The sequence below is a fragment of the Triturus cristatus genome, chromosome 5_1, assembly GCF_964204655.1.
Source record: "Triturus cristatus chromosome 5_1, aTriCri1.1, whole genome shotgun sequence".
NCBI classification, from domain to species: Eukaryota; Metazoa; Chordata; class Amphibia; order Caudata; family Salamandridae; genus Triturus; species Triturus cristatus.
The window spans coordinates 577793209-577810406 of record NC_140587.1 but is presented as its reverse complement, the minus strand read 5'-3'; the positions used below and the strand labels follow the sequence as shown (position 1 = coordinate 577810406).

At 48.7% G+C, this 17198-nt stretch overlaps 1 protein-coding gene across 5 annotated transcripts in view; it reads left to right on the top strand.

The window, feature by feature from the left end:
• The window catches only part of CSPP1 (centrosome and spindle pole associated protein 1), a 1290317-nt gene that overhangs the window by 262801 nt on the left and 1010318 nt on the right, over positions 1-17198 (top strand). For all 5 annotated transcript variants that reach the window (XM_085605499.1, XM_085605497.1, XM_085605498.1 and 2 more), the window contains exon 7: positions 7899-8323. In XM_085605499.1, coding sequence (XP_085461625.1) covers positions 7899-8323 — 425 coding nt within the window. The remainder of the gene's footprint in view (positions 1-7898; positions 8324-17198) is intronic.

Below are 17198 nucleotides of genomic sequence, written 5' to 3'. Positions count from 1 at the left end.
AGGACTGCCGCCAAGGGTCTTCTGGGGGAGGCCAGGTACAGTAGTATGTCATCTGCGTATAACGAAATACGGTCCTCCCAGTCGAGGGACCAACGCAGACCCCATACCACTGGGTCCCTTCGAATCCATGCCGCCAATGGTTCCAAGGCTAGGACAAAAAGAAGAGGGTAAAAGGGACACCCCTGACGGGTAACCCGACTCAGCGTGAATGTATCTGACTTTTTATTATTGACCACGACTTGCCCCATGGGTTCCAAGTACAGGAGTACAGGAGGCGCACCCATTGAATGAAGCCTGGTCCAAGCACCATTTTGGCGAGTACTGCCAAAAGATATGGCCACTCAATGGTATCAAATGCCATGGTTGCATCCAATGATACAATTATCGCCGGTTCTTGGATGGTGGGTACTCTACCTAGGACCCCATGCAAACTGCGCAGGTTTAGAGCTGTGTTGCAGTGCGGCATAAAGCCTGACTGATCAGGATGTACCAGGCCCCCAATAGTTTTGACTACGCGATTGGCAAGGAGCTTAGCCATGATTTTAGGCTCTGCGTTCAATAATGAGATCGGTCTATAGGAGATGCATTCATTCTTGGGTTTGCCTTCCTTATGGATTGTGATTATAGTGGCCACTCTTTGATCCATTGGTAATGTCCCCATCTCCTTGCTTACATCAAACATGGCCTTTAAATAGGGGGCTAATTTGTCGGGCCTGAGTTGTATAATTCAATTGGGATCCCATTTGGGCCAAGGGCCTTCCCTGAGTGTAGTGATCTAATGGCCTGCGCTATCTCATCAATAGTTAAATCGCTGTCTAAGAAGTTACGGTCTTCTTCGGATAGTGGGGGGAGCAATATGTCATGTAATAATTCGTGAGAGTCTCCCTCGGTATAAGATGCACCCTATAGTTTTCTGTTGATTTTAAGCCATTAATGTGTACCTTTTCCATCCTCTTATCTGCCTATATCTATTTTCTCTTACTACAACGTTTTCTTTGATCCGACTCTTCTCACCTACCCCTAAATTAGTCATCCTCTCCCCCAGTGGTCTCATTGCCTTCTTTTTTTTTTTTTTTTTTTTTTTAAAAAACCTTTATTACAGTTTCAGAGACATACAAGTATGGGCCTACAACCAACAGGCCGGCCGCTAATGCACACCAGAAGCCTAGACACAGCTTAACAACCACATCGATGAAGCAATAAGAGAGCTACTGGAGTGCTAATCAACTCAGCCGGCCGCAGCCGCAGTCCATAGACAAGCAAAGAAAGGTTTCATATTTTTGAAGAAAACGAAAAACATCACACACACAAGGCAGAGGAGGTTAATAGCAGTAACATGTGCTCCCCGTATCGAAGGAGTAAACAAACCCAGGGAGAAAGAAGGGGGGGGGGGGGCAGGCAGAAGAAACCAAATGCGCATGTCGCAGGAGCATAGAGGAATGCGCGGGCTAGGGAGACAGAGCAGCATCCATCTCACGCGTCTGGGGCGGGGCGCAAATACCTCCACGATAGGAGTTCCAGGGACCCCACACCTTAATCCACTTCCCAGGCTTGCCTCTCGCCACATACACCGTTTTCTCTCTGAACATACACCAGTCCATGTGTTCCTTCCACGCTGAGATGGTTGGTGGCCTCTGGGAGCCCCACAGTTGTGCAATGTCACGCTTCGCTACCATATAGCCCAGAGTCACCCACTGCGTCTGCATCACATTGTAATCAGTCGGCTCCCAGACATTCAGCAAACATCTCCGTGCCTCCGGCAACAAGGCAACATGCGTGACTTCTTCTAAGACCGCATGCACTCTACACCAAAACCGAGTCACCTCCGGACACTCCCACAGGATATGGAGGAAAGTCCCCAGTAGTCCACAGCCTCGCTTACACAGACCATCCACCGAATACCCCATACGCATCAAACCAGGCCCCGTGACGTACACTCTATGAAGTATCTTAAGCTGGACGAAACGCAAGCGGGCCGGGATAGCCACCTCTTTCGGGGAGGCCACCGCTGACACCCAATCCTCGTCATCAAGTTCCAAACCGTTGGCAATCCATGTCTCCCGCAATGAGGTCAGCAAACCCATTCGATCATTGATAAGCTTCTTAGAAATCAGTGAAATGGTGCTATCCGGCACATAGCCGTCCAATACTCTGTCTTCCAACGGGGAGGACTCTGGAATAGCCGCCACGTCCGGGAACACGGAACACAAGGCATGATGAACCTGAGCATACCGAAAGTATTCCCTATCGTTCAACTGATATTCAGTTTTCAGCATGTCGAACGTCTTAAATTTCCCTTTCGTCCAGAGATCCCCTACCTTGCTGATACCAATCATATCCCATTTCTCAAAGCCTTTCGTAGTACACAGATAACCCAAACGCTGGGAAGCGTACAATGGCGTTGCCCGAGTCAAGCGATCCCTCCACCCTATCGCCGCATTTGCTGCATGCCATACCTGCACCGCGACCCGCGTCAGGCCTGTCAATCGCGCATCAAGGGACCCAGAGTATAGTGCTCGATTATAATCCCCGCTTGGCAATAACAATTTGTCCATCTCAAAAGCCGGGTTCAAAGCAGGCCCATACATCCCGTGATTGACAGCAGCCAACTGGGAGGCCCAATAATATCGTTTAATATCAGGGAGAGCGACCCCCCCATCATACCACGGTAGGGTTAGTTTGGCAAGAGCAATCCGCGGCCGCCCATCCCAAAACAATCGACGCTGAAGACACTCCACCTCCCGAAAATAGTGGGCCGGCACTACGTCCACAGTGTTCTGTAGGGCGTACAAAAAGCGTGGCAGCGACATCATTTTGAACAACGCCGCCCGGCCGAGTGGCGAGAGCGGCAGCCGCCGCCAACCCGCCACATCCGCCCTTAGGCGCTGAAGGGGGGGGGAGAAGATTCCGCTCATACCGGGCCACCGGGTCCAGGGTTATGAAGATTCCCAAATACTTGAACCCCGACTGCGCAACCTGGATAGGGCACCCCCGCGGAAGGGGGGGGGCCTCCCCGGAGAGAACGTACACACAAGACTTAGCCCAGTTAATGACCAATCCGGAGTTGCGACCAAAGGAGCTCAACACATCCACCAATACAATGAGCGATTTGCGCGGAGATGCAAGATACAAGAGGATATCGTCCGCATATAGGGAGACACGATCCTCGTACTCCGGCGTCCATCTAAGGCCACGCATCGAAGGGTGCCACCGCAGCCACTCCGCAAGGGGCTCCAAACAAAGCGCAAAGAGAAGAGGCGACAACGGACATCCCTGTCGCGTGCCCCTACCCAAAACAAAGGGAGCCGACACCCGTCCGTTGACCACCACCTGTGCCAGTGGGTTATCATAAAGCAATTTCACCCAACCGATAAACCCTGGGCCAAACCCAAACTTCGCCAATGCTGCCCAAATATAAGGCAATTCCAAGGTGTCAAACGCCATGGTAGCGTCCAGGGACGCCAAAATGGCCGGCTCACGGATGAATGGCGCTCTAGCGAGGACGCCATGCAGTCGCCGCAGGTTCAAAGCGGTATTGCGATGGGGTATAAAACCGGATTGATCCTGATGAATCAGGTCGCCCACGACCCGGATCAGGCGACTGGCCAGTACCTTGGCAAGGATTTTGGGCTCCGCGTTCAACAAAGAGATAGGCCTGTAAGAAGTACACCGATCCCGCGGCTTCCCTTCCTTATGGATAACAACAATAGTAGCAAGACGTTGGTCAGGGGGGAGGGAGCCCGCCGCCTGTGCCTCAAGGAACATGTCCCGGAGATACGGCGCAATCTTATCTGGGCGCAACTTATATAATTCAGTGGGAAGGCCATTAGGACCCATGGCCTTGCCAGAAGCAATAGAGCGAATGGCCAAAGCAATCTCATCCGGCGACGGGGCCGCATCCATCAATAATTTATCCTCATCAGATAGAGATGGCAGAGCAATGTCTTTAAGCAGCAGTCGAGAGTCTTCCTCCGATCGCTCAGAGACCGGAGAGTAAACCCCGTGAAAATACTCCGCAAAACAATCAACAATATCACCGGGGTCCGTCACACACACACCATCCACCCTCTCAACAACCGGCACCACTCGACTCGCTCTCTCCTTCTTATCCAACCAGGCAATCAACTTCCCCGCCTTATCACCCATATCGTACAAACGCCCCTGTTGCTCCCTGCTCATACTCTTAGCAGATTCAGTAACCAGCGCCTTGTAGTCGGCCTGCTTAAGCCCCAGCACATGCAGTCTGTCATCCGTAACACCTTGCTCCAAATCGATCTCCAACTCTGTGATCTCATTTTCTAGTCGAACCACCTCTTTCGCCTCGCATTTTTTGGTATGGGAGATGAGAGACAGAGCCTGCCCCGGAGCACCATCTTAAAGGCCTCCCAAAGGGAGACGGCGGAAGACACCGACCCCACGTTGTCGTTAAAATAGTGTTCCAGGGACTCAACCAGGTCTGCACGGATCGTGGGGTTTCGTAGGTACCAGGGGTTGATCGGCGCCACCCTCCCCTCCGCCCCCAAGGCGATATCTAAGTGTAGCAAAAGAGGGGAGTGATCAGATATACCGCGGGCCAAGTGTCGCACCTCCCCAATCATCCCAGCTTGGGCCGCAGACACTAGCATATAGTCAAGCCTCGAAAGACTACGGTGGGCCCCGGAGTGGAAGGTATATTGCGCTTTTCCAGGGTGTTTCAACCGCCAGCAATCTATCAGTCCCAGGGTATCCAGAAAGCCCCCCAGCCAGTTCTGGGCCCGAGGGAGGTCCCTAGGGGGGTGTCAATCCTCAACTCCGGAAACCACTGCGTTAAAATCCCCCCCCCAAGACCAAAACCCCCCCCGGAAGCCCAAGTAGCAGGCGCCCCAAATCAGCAAAGGTGGCCGTCTGCAGGCCCGGCGGCACGTAGACAGTAACCAGCGAAATCAACTTACCCTCCCATCTCCCCACCAGCGCAGTGTAGCGCCCTCTGTCGTCGTGGAGCACCTCATCCACCTCCAACGGGAGAGAGGTCCTAACTAAAATGCCCACTCCCCTCGAGCCAGAGGTGAAACCAGAATGGGCCAGGAGGCGATATCCTCGCCTGTTCATGGCATGGAAAGAGTTCCCTATGAGGTGCGTCTCCTGCAGAAACACAATATCAGGCGAAATACGTTTCAAGAACTGCAGGACCACCCCCCGCTTTATCCTGTCTCCCAGCCCATTCACATTCCATGAAAGAAGTCTCAACCCCTTACCCCCCATCCCTCCCAGCACAAACTATCCCCCTCCCGGAGAGCACAATCATAATAGCACAACAGAAAACATTACCCCGCCTTGTGATGCAAACAAACAAACCCCAACCCCACCCCATCAACCCCAACAAAACTCCCCCCCCCCCCCTCCCTGCACCCCTGCGTGAGCCCAAACAGCCCCCCCAACGTGCAGTGTGCCTGTCGCCCCAATATGAAACTCACTACAAAAAGGACAAGAAAAACCCCAGAAGGAGGAAAGGGCCCCAGCAAGCCCCCCGCAACCTCCAAATACCAAAGGGCAAAGTGTTACAAACTGGAGTCCAGTGCAGCCACAGGTGCAAAACGTTACCAGTCCGGTCCATAGCCAGGATCCCAGTTCCATTCCTACTCCGTCGAACACTCTCCGCTCTCCGCCATCCGACCTTCCCGACCTCGACCCCTAGGTAGGGCATCCAGCCACTCTCCCACCGCCTCCGGCCGGTCAAAGAAATGTGAGCGACCCTCTAACTCAACCCGCAACCTAGCCGGGAATAGCATCGCATATTTCAGCTCCATGTCCCTCAAGCGCCGTTTGATGGCCAAAAATCCCAACCGTTGCTTTTGAACCGCTTGCGTGAAGTCTGGATAAAAGCTAACATTAGAGTTCTCAAACTTTAATGGCCCAGCCACCCTCGATGCCTGAAGGATAGCATCTCTATCCCGAAAATTAAAAAGTCGGGCAATGATAGGCCGCGGGGGAGCACCCACCTTGGGCGCACCACCTGGAATCCTGTAGGCCCGTTCCACAGCGAAGAACTTGCTCAGCCCCTTGGGTGCTAGATGAGTCACCACTAGATCCTCCACAAAAAGATCCGCAGCAGACTCCTCCGATCGTTCGGGCACCCCGATAATACGGACATTATTCCGCCTGGCCCTGCTTTCGGAATCCTCAAGGCGACGATCAGTCAGGTCACTGGCGAGCTGCAACCTCCGCACCTCCGTCTGCAAAGCGGCCACATCTACAGTTAGGCTCGACGCCGCTTGAGTCAATGAGTCGACCCGGTCATTTGTTTTGGACAGGTCCGCTCTGACCAAAGTCACATCAATCAACACCGAGTCCAATTTATTAGCCAAGGTATCAAATTGCTGGTTCACAGTTTCCTTCATCTCCTCAATGGCCCCCATGACATCCAGCAGAGTCAATTCGGATGATGCGCCCGAGGCCTCCTTGGGCGGCTCAGGCGATTTATGTGATCCACTAGGGGATCCCTTTGGCTGCGCATAGCGGTCCATGTTGTTGGCCTGGGAATAAGCTCCCCTCCGGGTAGACTTGGGTTTCAGCTTGTCGCCGTCCACTCTCGCCGCCATCATCAGCGACCACCAAGGTCAGCACCCTCCAGCACCCGGAGGAAGGCTAGGCGACAAGTGCAGGAGATCCGGGCCACCAACTGAAATAGGCCCGTTTACAGTTCGAGAGCCAGGCTATGCACTCCGTCCTCGGCGCTGCTCACCCAAAGTCCCGACGTCAGTTTCCGCAGATCAATTTGAAACCGAAAGTGAAAGCACGGGGTCCGGGGCAGGTCCAGACTGGCATGCCGCTGTTGTTCACTTCGCACCCGGGCACCTCACCAACTCGAGTTCGGGACCAAGGCCGGAGAAGGCAGCGAACTTCAGATCGCCACCAGTCCGGTTCCCGGAGTCCAATTTCGATTTGGAAAACGAGTGGCACCTTAGCGCAAGATCATAGACAAAAGCCCGTCTAAAAAACCAGGATTATGACAGGATAGAGGAGGGAGGTTGCGGAGGCCCTCGGGAGCCACAAGCCTACGCGGCCATCTTGGTTGCGCGCTAGGCTCCTCCCCCCTCATTGCCTTCTTAACTTTTATTTTGCATAATGCTTCTCTTCTACTCCTGTGATCAGGCTCTTCTCGCCTTATACATGGAATAAATACAGTTTCATTTTCTTATATTTTAGGAAATGGAAGAACTGCTCATGGCTTTCTGCCTACCAGACTTTGGGTTTGATACCCTTGTGTTAAAGACCACTTCTCCAGAAATGTAATTTTGTCAGAATGTTATTTTTGTAGTTAAATATCTTAAAAATTGTATGCCTCAATATCATTCTTAACAAACAATCATACACCTGGTAAAAATCATACCTTAAAAACTGCTTTTGTTGCACTTACTTAATACACACTTCTATAAATGTATTCTTGTTTTTACCACCATGACTTAAGTAATTCTTTTTTTATAACTTTATTTATTTGCGACCTCTTTCTTACATTTCGATAAGATCTTACATAGTGATGTCAGTGAGTCCTTCTACTTAATGTATACATTCTGCAGAGATTTTCTCTGTAGCCACAGATAATCCCATTCAGTTCAGTGACTGTTACCCTTCAAGCAGCCACCCTTCTTTCCCTCTCCACCTCCTAGCCCTCACCTTGTTGTCTTCGCCAGAGATCTGTGTGATCATAAAGCTTCTGTACAGTTTAATGTTTTCGTGTTTTTGTTCTCATAACTTGCATGATTGAAATAAAAATTCTGAAATACCTTTGAAAATACGAATTAATCATTCTGTCATGTACATTCAATGGAAAGGAAATGTCTAAACAGGAGTGTTTATTATGTACATTAATGTTGAAACGGTGCATTAACTGGTATACCATGTTTTATTCTACTTATCAGAATGAGAGGACAGTTAAATTTCATGTTAAGCCTGAATCATATACGCAAGTTGAAACATCGCAGAGGGGACAGCTCCCACAGAAAGATGCATCTACCTCAATGGAAGCCTATGAAGAGCTGCTAAATAGAAGGCGACAAGAAGGCAGAAATCGCAGACTGGGTGATGAAGTTGAAGTAATGGAGAGAAGGCGGCATAGAAAAAGTGATGAAGAGCCTGAGGTGTCGAGCATAACACATCAAAAACTTGACAGTGACATCGATATTTCAACCAGACCTCCTAGGTTTCCAGAGGATCATGACTTTAATCGATCTCGTATGAAACTTCACCTGGATCACGATCCCCGTGAAGATGTGTACCGGAGGCCTAGACATGAAAGAGATTTGAGAGAACGAATACCGTCAAGGCTTAATCACCTACCTGAGAGGTAATTTTACTCTTTGTTTTTCTGTCTGGTCTTCTTTTAAGGGTCTCTTGAAAGAACTTGTCTCATGACAGAATAATATGACAATAATACATAATTGAATTAAATCCAAAGCTGGTTAGAAAAGTTGAATAGTTAGAAATCAAGACTTGATTAATAATAAGAAACTAGATCAGTAAGTCTTAAAACCGAAAAGCAGGTCTCATCAGTGGTGTCCGTGTTGAGGTCATTGATAGTCTGATAAACCATCTATCAAATGTCTCATGCTGATAAATTGAGCTTTTTGCCAAGAATAGAATTTTAACCTCAAAGGCAATCTGCAAGTGAGTAGATCCATCAATTTGAATTTTCTGCTCCATAGCCTGTAGGGAAAGAGCAAGTCTATTGTTCATATATGGTATACATGCAGATGTATTAAGTGAAATACGCTATGTATTACCCATGTTGAGTGTAGGGGTGGACCATGACACACCAGAAGCAAAAGCTCAAGTGGTGATGTGCCTCCCCTACCTTAACAACGGTAATGTATAAAATATTATACTTGGAGCATCTGCATATATGGTGTAAGCCACAGTATTTTTTGATGTGTACTTGTTTTAACAAAGGTATTTAACCGAAACCAGGATGTAATAATTTACATTTGTGCAGTATTATGCAGTATTATGGAAACTGATTGAAGAGACCTTATGACTATTGGGAAAGTTGTTTTTCTGTATAAAGTAATTGTAACATGCAATCTGTGAGACAGTAAATATACAATTTCTCATGTAAATTTTGCTGTACTTTGGTAATGCATAAAAAGCATGTTACACCCTGCACTTCCACATATATATTATTTATGCCATGGCAGTGAAAATATGTGCACAGTTTAAATTTCACTAAATAACTGAAATGCAACACCAACTCTTTCTCCATAAGCTTGGAGAACTTAGAGATGGACCTAGGAGTAGAGACTCTCCTAACTGTGGAGGAAGACAGTATGAGGTTTAAAGAATGGGCTACAGGCGCACTAGATGCTATTGCCCCAGTCAAAAGTATAAAAAATCGGCGCCTGTCTGCTTTAGCCCCTTGGCTCACCAAAGACATTGCCCAGGCTAGAAAAAACTGTAAATACTTAGAGCTTGGCGAAAAGGATACCCTGAGGAAAAGAAAGCCATCTATTTGCAGTTTTTTTTTTTTAAAGTGTGAAACTTGCCAAAAGACTTTAATATGAAAAACGTATTTCAGGCTCATTTAATTCCTCTAAGAGATTTTTGCACTAGTCAATTCACTTATGAATCCCAGCTGCCAAAACATATTCTAGTATCTAAAACTGAGGAAACGTATGAAAAGGTATCTCTATTCTTCTTCTAGATCTTTAAGGCTCTTATAGGCTCCGATAATTCAGTTGAGTGGAGGTAGCTCCCTGCCACTCTGAATTCACTTTGGATAGATTTTAGCTGGTTGCTCCCACTACACAAATTACTGCTTTTCATCAAATTGGGTTCACTTACAACACCCGGCTCAGTTCTGTCAAATTTGCCAATATGCCAGTAACTCCTTTAGCACAGCTATGCAACCTGTCTTTGACATCTGGCAAAGTTCCCACAGCCTGGAAACAGGCACAATAAAGCTGGTCTTAAAGTCAAATGCAGACCCAGTGGACATGGGCAACTTCAGGCCAATATGACTTTTACCCCTCTCAGTTATGATATTCGAAACACATGTGAACAATCAATCAATCAGTGATTTGTGGAGCGCGCTACTCACCTATGAGGGTCTCAAGGCGCTGGGGGGAGTGGGGGTTCGTGCAGCTCCTTCTCAGCTGAAGAGAGCCAGGACTGGAGGCTCTTCCTGAATGTTGCAGAGTGGGGGATCGTCTGATGCTGGGGGGAAGTTTGTTCCAAGTCTAGGCCGTGATGTAAGAGAAGGCTCTTCCTCCCCTCTGGCTTTGCGGATGCGTGGGATTTCGGCTAGGGCAAAGTCGGCAAAGCATAGGTTTCTCCCAGGTGCGTAGAAGGAGATTCTTTTGTTGAGGTCTTGGGGTCCGGTGTTGTGGAGGGATTTGTAGGCATGAGTGAGCAGCTTAAAGGTCACTCTCTTTTTGACGGGGAGCCAGTGGAGATCTCGCTGGTGCTGGGTGATGTGATCTTGTCGTGGGATGTCGAGGACGAGTCTGGCTGTAGTGTTCTGGATGGTCTAGAGTTTGCAGAGTAGAGATTTGTTCATCCCAGCTTAGAGGGCGTTCCCGTAGTCCGGTCTGCTTGTTATGAGTGCATGGATGATAATCTTTCTGGATTCGGGGGGGGATCCATTTGAAGGTCTGGCGGAGGATGCAGAGGGTATTGAAGCACATGGAGGAAACTGTGTTGATCTATTGGTTCATGGTGAGGGAGGAGTTGAGTATAATGCCGAGGTTGTGGGTGTGGTCTGTGGGTGTGGGTGTGGGAGGGTTGCCGAGGGCAGTGGGCCACCAGGTGTTGTCTCATGCAGAGGGGGTGGATCCGAGGACGAGGACTTCCATTTTCTCCAAGTTGAGCTTCAGGCAGCTGCTGCTCATCCAGGATGCGACACCTTTCATTTCTTCCTGGAAGCTTTGTCTGGTGATGTCAGGTTCCTTGGTGAGGGAGAGGATGAGCTGGGTATCGTCTGCGTGGGATACTATGCTGAGTCCATTTCCTGACAATGGTAGCGAGGGGGGCCATGTAGATGTTGAAGAGTGTGGGGCTGAGCGAGGTTCCTTGGGGTACTCTGCAGCTGATCTCTGTGGGTTCGGAGAGGAAGGGCAGGAGTCTGATTCTTTGAGTTTGGCCCGTGGGGAAGGAGCTGATCCAGTCTAGGGCAGTTCCCTGTATGCCAGCGTCATGGAGTCTGGCAGTAAGTGTGCGGTGGGAGATGGTGTCGATGGCTGCTGAGAGGTCAAATAGGATGAGGGCCGCCTTGTGGCCTTGGTCGAGGAGAGTGCAGATGTCGTCTGTGGCGGCTAGGAGGGCGGTCTCGTTGCTGTCGTTGCTGCGGAATCCGGATTGGGAGGTGTCGAGGATCTAGTTGGATTCTATGAAGTTCGTGAGCTGGATGTTGACTATCTTCTCTGTGACTTTACCTGTGAAGGGGAGGAGAGAGATGGGTCTGTAGTTCTTGAAGTCTGTCTGGTCTGCGGAGTACTTCTTGAGGAGGGTCTTGACTTCTGTGCGTTTCCAGTTGTCGGGGAATGTGCCGGTTTTGAAGGTGATGTTGATGGTACGTGTATTTTGACACACATGAACCTAAGCAGCAGTTTGTCAGAATTTACATGCACATCCACATTAATCTTTTTCTCAGTTTTGGCTTCACGATAATTATCCATATGTTTTTTTCTTTCCTTCCTTTCTCCCCTTTCCTATTCAGCCTATAGTGCTCTCAAACCTAACCTCCTCCCCTGCTTGTAGAAGGAAAAACATAGACCCGTAGAGAAGCCCAAAGGATATTCCACTAAGGTCACACACTAATTACACATCAGTTGAGGCACATTATAGGTATTAGTCCTACAAGAATTTCATATATCAAAAAAGTCAAAGAGAATTTTAAAGTCCACAAACAAATAAAAGAATTTCATTAGTTATCATTTGTTTATTATTCTTTTCTTGAATTGTCCAAATTTCATTATAACACATAACAGCCGACACGTGTTTCGTCCATCCGGACTTCTTCAAGGCCCATTGGAAAGCAGAGTCTCTCTCCATATATATAGAATCAGAAATATAGGACCACTCCTTGTTCGCATTGGTCAGTCCTGGCATTAAAAGGTCAGTGTTACATGTGATAATTTTCTTTCTAATGCCTCGAACACTCCCCACGCTCGTAATCAAATTGTCACGGCCAGGTAAACGTCGTAGCGCTAAGGTACTGATACACCAGAACGTATGGGTCCCTTTCCTATGTCTTATGGAGGACCCCTGTCACCATCAGTGATGTAGGAACCCACTCGTATTCTTATAGTCGTCCCATCATTGTCCTTGTCGAACGTTTCCCCCAAAAAAGGGTTACCTTCCAAGCAAAAGTTTATCGAGCAGGTCGTGATAAACCTGTCGACGGCACCCGTAACCTCGTCTTAACTTCCGTAGGAGAATCGACCACTGATGGTACGTGTATGGTGGCAGCGGCTCTGTGGAAGATGTGCGGCAGGCAGGGGTTCCTCAGTGTATACTCGTCATGGTTTTAGCGGTGCCTTCTGTGGTGACAGGGAACCAGGTGGTGGTGATAGGCTGGCTGGCGTTGCTAGTAGTGGGAGTAGTGATGGCATTTTTGATCTGTTTTTTGAAGTTGTCGTAGAGATTCTTGATCTTATGATGGAAGTAGGAGCGGAGTCCTGGGAGTGAGGGGTGTCTGAGGTTTCGCTGGGGGGTTTGGTGAATTCTTGTATGATGCTGAAGAGTTCCTTAGAGTTGCGGGATTTGGAGAGGATTCTGTCCTGGATAAAATTCCTCTTTGTGGATCTGATGCGTTGGTGGTGTTCTGTCATGGCAGTTTTGTAGGCGGTGAGTGCTTCCAAGGTTTTGCTGTTCCTCCATGCTTTCTCAAGACGTTGGCACGTTCCCTCTGGATTCTCGGAGGTCGTGGTGAACCAGGTGGCTTTCGTGGGGCGTCTGTCTGTTGGGGGGCAAGCATGTTTGCACATTCGGTGATCCATCTGTGGAGTTCGTTGGCTGTAGAGTTGGTGTCGGTAGTGGTGGGTGGAGTAGCGCTGTTGAGGGCAGAGTTGAGGTGCTCTTCGGTGACTTTGCTCAAGTTCCTGGGTGTGGGCGTGGTGTAGGCTTGTATGCAGTGGGTTTCGAGAAGAAGAAATGGATGCAGTGGTGGTCCGTCCAGAGAGGTTGCATGGTGTGGCCGAAGCAGAAGTTGTTTCCTCCTGCGAAGATGGGGTCAAGGGTGTGTTCTGCCTTGTAGGTGGGGGTGGTGACGAGCTGTTTTAGTCCGATGTTGGCGAGGTTGTCCAGGAGGGTGGTGGAGTTAGGGTTGCTGAGGTTGTCAAGGTGGAAAGTCAGGTCTCCGAGCAGTACGTAGTCCATGGAGGCGAGGGCGTGGGGCGCGATGAGGTCCGTGATGTTTGTGGTGAACGTGGTGTGCGGTCCGGGAGTTCTGTAGGCGAGGCGGCCGCATAGTCATTCTGGAGTTGGTCGGGATCTGGAAATGGAGGTGTTCCATGGGGGGCGAGGAGTCGTTCGTGCTGGCTGTAGTGAGTTGGAGGGAGTTTTTTTGTACAATGGAGAGTCCACCTCCAGAGTAGTTGAGGCGGTCCTTCCTCTGGATCTTGTACCCGTTGGGGATGGCAGTTGCGATGTCTGGTGCGGAGCTGGTCCAGGTCTCTGTGAGAAAAGCGACGTCGGGCGAGTGTTGAGGAGGTCCCAGATTTCTACTGCGTGTCTGTGCAGGTAGGGTACTTTGAGGCGGGAGCAGGAAGACGCAGGGGGCGTTCCTAATCTTTTGTAAATACTCAGGGTTCACTGCATAGCACTGAGACAGCCTATAGGTGATGCCTTCAGGTGGATCCTTGATGAGGGTGGAAGGGCTGCCTTAATTTTGCTAAATTTATCTACAGCTTTCTATACCATTTCTCAAAATATGCTTTTGTCAAGATTAAACGGGATTGGTATTGATTGTTTATTATTGAGCTGCATCAAATCTTACTTGTTAATAAAATTCAACAGGTAAAAAATGAATCATTGCTTTCCACAAGTTACCCAGTTAATTATGGTGTTCTTTGGGGCCCTACCTTAGCCACACTGTATTTAATATCTAGGTAGCACATCTAGCCAAGCAGATTACCTCATATGGATATCATTTTATATTGAACTCTGATGACACTCGGCTAGTGATTCGATTTTGTGGCAATTGTACTTTGAATAGTTCATCATTTAAAGAATATTTTTCCCTGACAGCGTAGTGGATGCATAATATCTCCCTAAAAGTGATTACTGCCCAGGCCTCAGACTGGATCCAGAAACTTAAAAGCAGTACTCCTTCCTACCAGGAGCGACGAGTTGGATGTGTAAGGCTCTGACAGTGATATTGTGCACTTAGGCTGGGAAAGCCCTACTTTAACTAAATATTGGGGAGATGTCTGGAGGGTTATGAATGAGCACTGGGAGCTTCCATCAGATTACCCTGGTGCTGTGCCCACAGGGATAAAGTCTCACTGTAGAGCCTGCATGAGTACCATTGCGTTAAGTAACAATAACATCTGTTATTCAGCGCCAAGAGGCCCTTCCGAGTGAATGTGAGCCACAGATGTTATGTTTCATGTTATTGGCCTGCAGGAGTCCAACAGTCTGAGGTGTCCGCACGGAGATTCAAGACTGAGGCTGAAACTTTGGGATCATATCCCAATGGTCTTGAATTCTCCCCTTAGGGGAAAAGGTACAAAATTGTGCCATTTCCAGAATAGCTCTGATGAACTGGAGGTTCTGTGAAGGAGCCAAATATGACCTCGGTACATTGGTAGTGAACCCCAACAATGTTAGGAGAACTGCCGTAGATGGTTGACGACTGCCTGGAGCGAGCCTCCCTTCAGCAGCTAGTCGTCAAGGTATAGGAATACTTGTACCCCCAACCTCCAAATGTGTGCTGCGATTGCTGCCATCTTTTTCATGAACACCCGAGGAGCACTGGTGAGGCCAAAAGTGGAGCACGGCAAACTGAAATTGCTACTGGCCCATTGTAAACTGCAGTTAGTGCCTGTGGGCCTGCATGACAGAGAATCGTCCTAGCGGACCAACACGTCTCCAGCCATCGTGAATTTGTCCTTTCACAGGAAGGCGTTGAGAGGGGGTAGGCCGCCTTTTTTCTTTAGCGCAAGTAAGTCACAGGAGTAGTACCTAGTTACTACTACCGAGCCTGAAACCCTTTCTATTACCTTTTTGTCCAAGAGGGCCTGCACTTTCTGCTGCAAGACAGACAGATGCAACTGCTCTGATGTTGGCAAAAATGTGTGGTGGTTTACAAATAAATGGAAGGCTGTAGCCCTGATGAATAATTTGAAGGACTCCCTTGTCTGAAGTGGTGGCCTACCACCTATGTTTCCTTTAAGGTGCGCACATTTGCGGCCATGCAGCACCACTTTCACTTCTGCACACCTAATTACGAGGACCACAGACGTTCCTAAAATACACTTAAATTTGTGGGAAAGGCAAAAGAAAGGGGTGCACTGTCATTGCATTCTTGCCGTGATGCTGCCTGAAAGGAGGCTCTTTCCCTCCGTGCACCAGTGCCACATCAGACTTGTGAAGTGTGGGAGGGGTTGACAGGTGAGGCTTCAACAATGGTGTCGAATGGAGTAGCTGAATAGGGCTAACTAAGCTGCTCGAATGAATGTCCCTTTTGCCAGCTTTCAGTTTGAAGATCATATGTGCAAAAAGGCCTCCAAGCAGGCACCATTGTTTACATGGTAAATTATGGGACAGAGTTGCAACACAGTGTGTTTCTTACTTTACAGTAGCTTTAGAAACTCGTTTTCAGGTTTGAGTTGCTAATAAACAGGTATAGCAACACTTTCAGGGAAGATACCCTGAACTAAGAGAGGACCCAAGCAGTGGCAGGTTCTCCATTAGGGCTCTAATTTTTCTAATTATTTCCTTTAAATTGTTGTACAAATATTAAATAGATCAATTTATTTAGAGATACGATTGTGTCTCTAAATGAATCAATGTATTTAAATATGGGCTGTCTGTCCCAGGCTGCCTGCCCCGCCTTGCTCTGCAGCAGGAGATGGAAGCCAGGCAGTAAATCAACTTTCTGAACAGTGACGCACGACCAGGGCTTACTGTTCTAAAGCCCTTCATAATAAATCAGTGCCATTGTAGTCAATGGCAGTATCCACTATAGGCCAGTGACATTTTCGGCTCCGTGGTTTCGGGCACAGGAGTCTCCGTCTCTGCGTGAGAGCAGCTGTCCGTCATTCACAGGCATAGACCTCACCCTTTCCCATTCGTCTCACGTAGGATTGGATGCATGCACGTGTGTTTTGATGCCTTGTCCTCAGTAATTGTAAGTGTTTGAATGCTAATCTTCTGGTATGTATTTTGCTTCAAGACCCCTCAACACCTTAACCTCCCCCACGATCACGCCCCAGGCCCTGGCTGCACGTCTCTGGCCCGTTACAAAGTGGAGCTGCTGCCTTTGTTCCTCTTTGAAATGGATCCAAAAGACGAGGAGGCCAGGATTCTTGTTCCCTGGTGAAGTTGATATCCGAGTCAAACACAAATCAAGAGAAATGTGCTTACAGTTGACCGTTATCTATTGTATAACTTTAAAACTGACCCCAAGTACCGAGTCCTGCAGAGAAGTACATGTTGTGCGTCCTAAAGTCTCCCCAGTCCAGCTGAGCTATGTTGGCTCATTTGATATAAATGCAAAAACAACAATTGATGGACAGAATGCAGAACAATGTCATACATTTACCCCAGTACAGAGATCTGGGCCTAAATCCATCGTTTTTTTGCTCACCATGCCATTCCAGTTTGAACCCAGCCATATGCAAATCAGTCTTGACCCTGTACCTCATGGGAACAGTCCAGCCCGAACTGCCAAGCCAGGTCCTCCCTGGACTGGAACCAAGCATCCTAGGACCGGTTTCGGGGATTCACCCCTCTTTAGCCAGGATAGCTTGATTCCTGTGGCATGCCAATGTGTAACATTCAGTCCATCATCTTGTGTGTTTTGCTGTTCGCCCTATGTGGGAAGGGTATGCCCAGACGTGGGTCCCGTGCTCATTACGCCACTGGAGTCAAGCTATCTTGGCTGAAGAGGGGTGAAACCCCGAAACCGGTCCTAGGATGCTTGATTCCGGTCCAGGGAAGACATGGCTTGGCAGTTCGGGCTGGAGTGTTACCATGAGGCACAGGGTCAAGACTGATTTGCATAT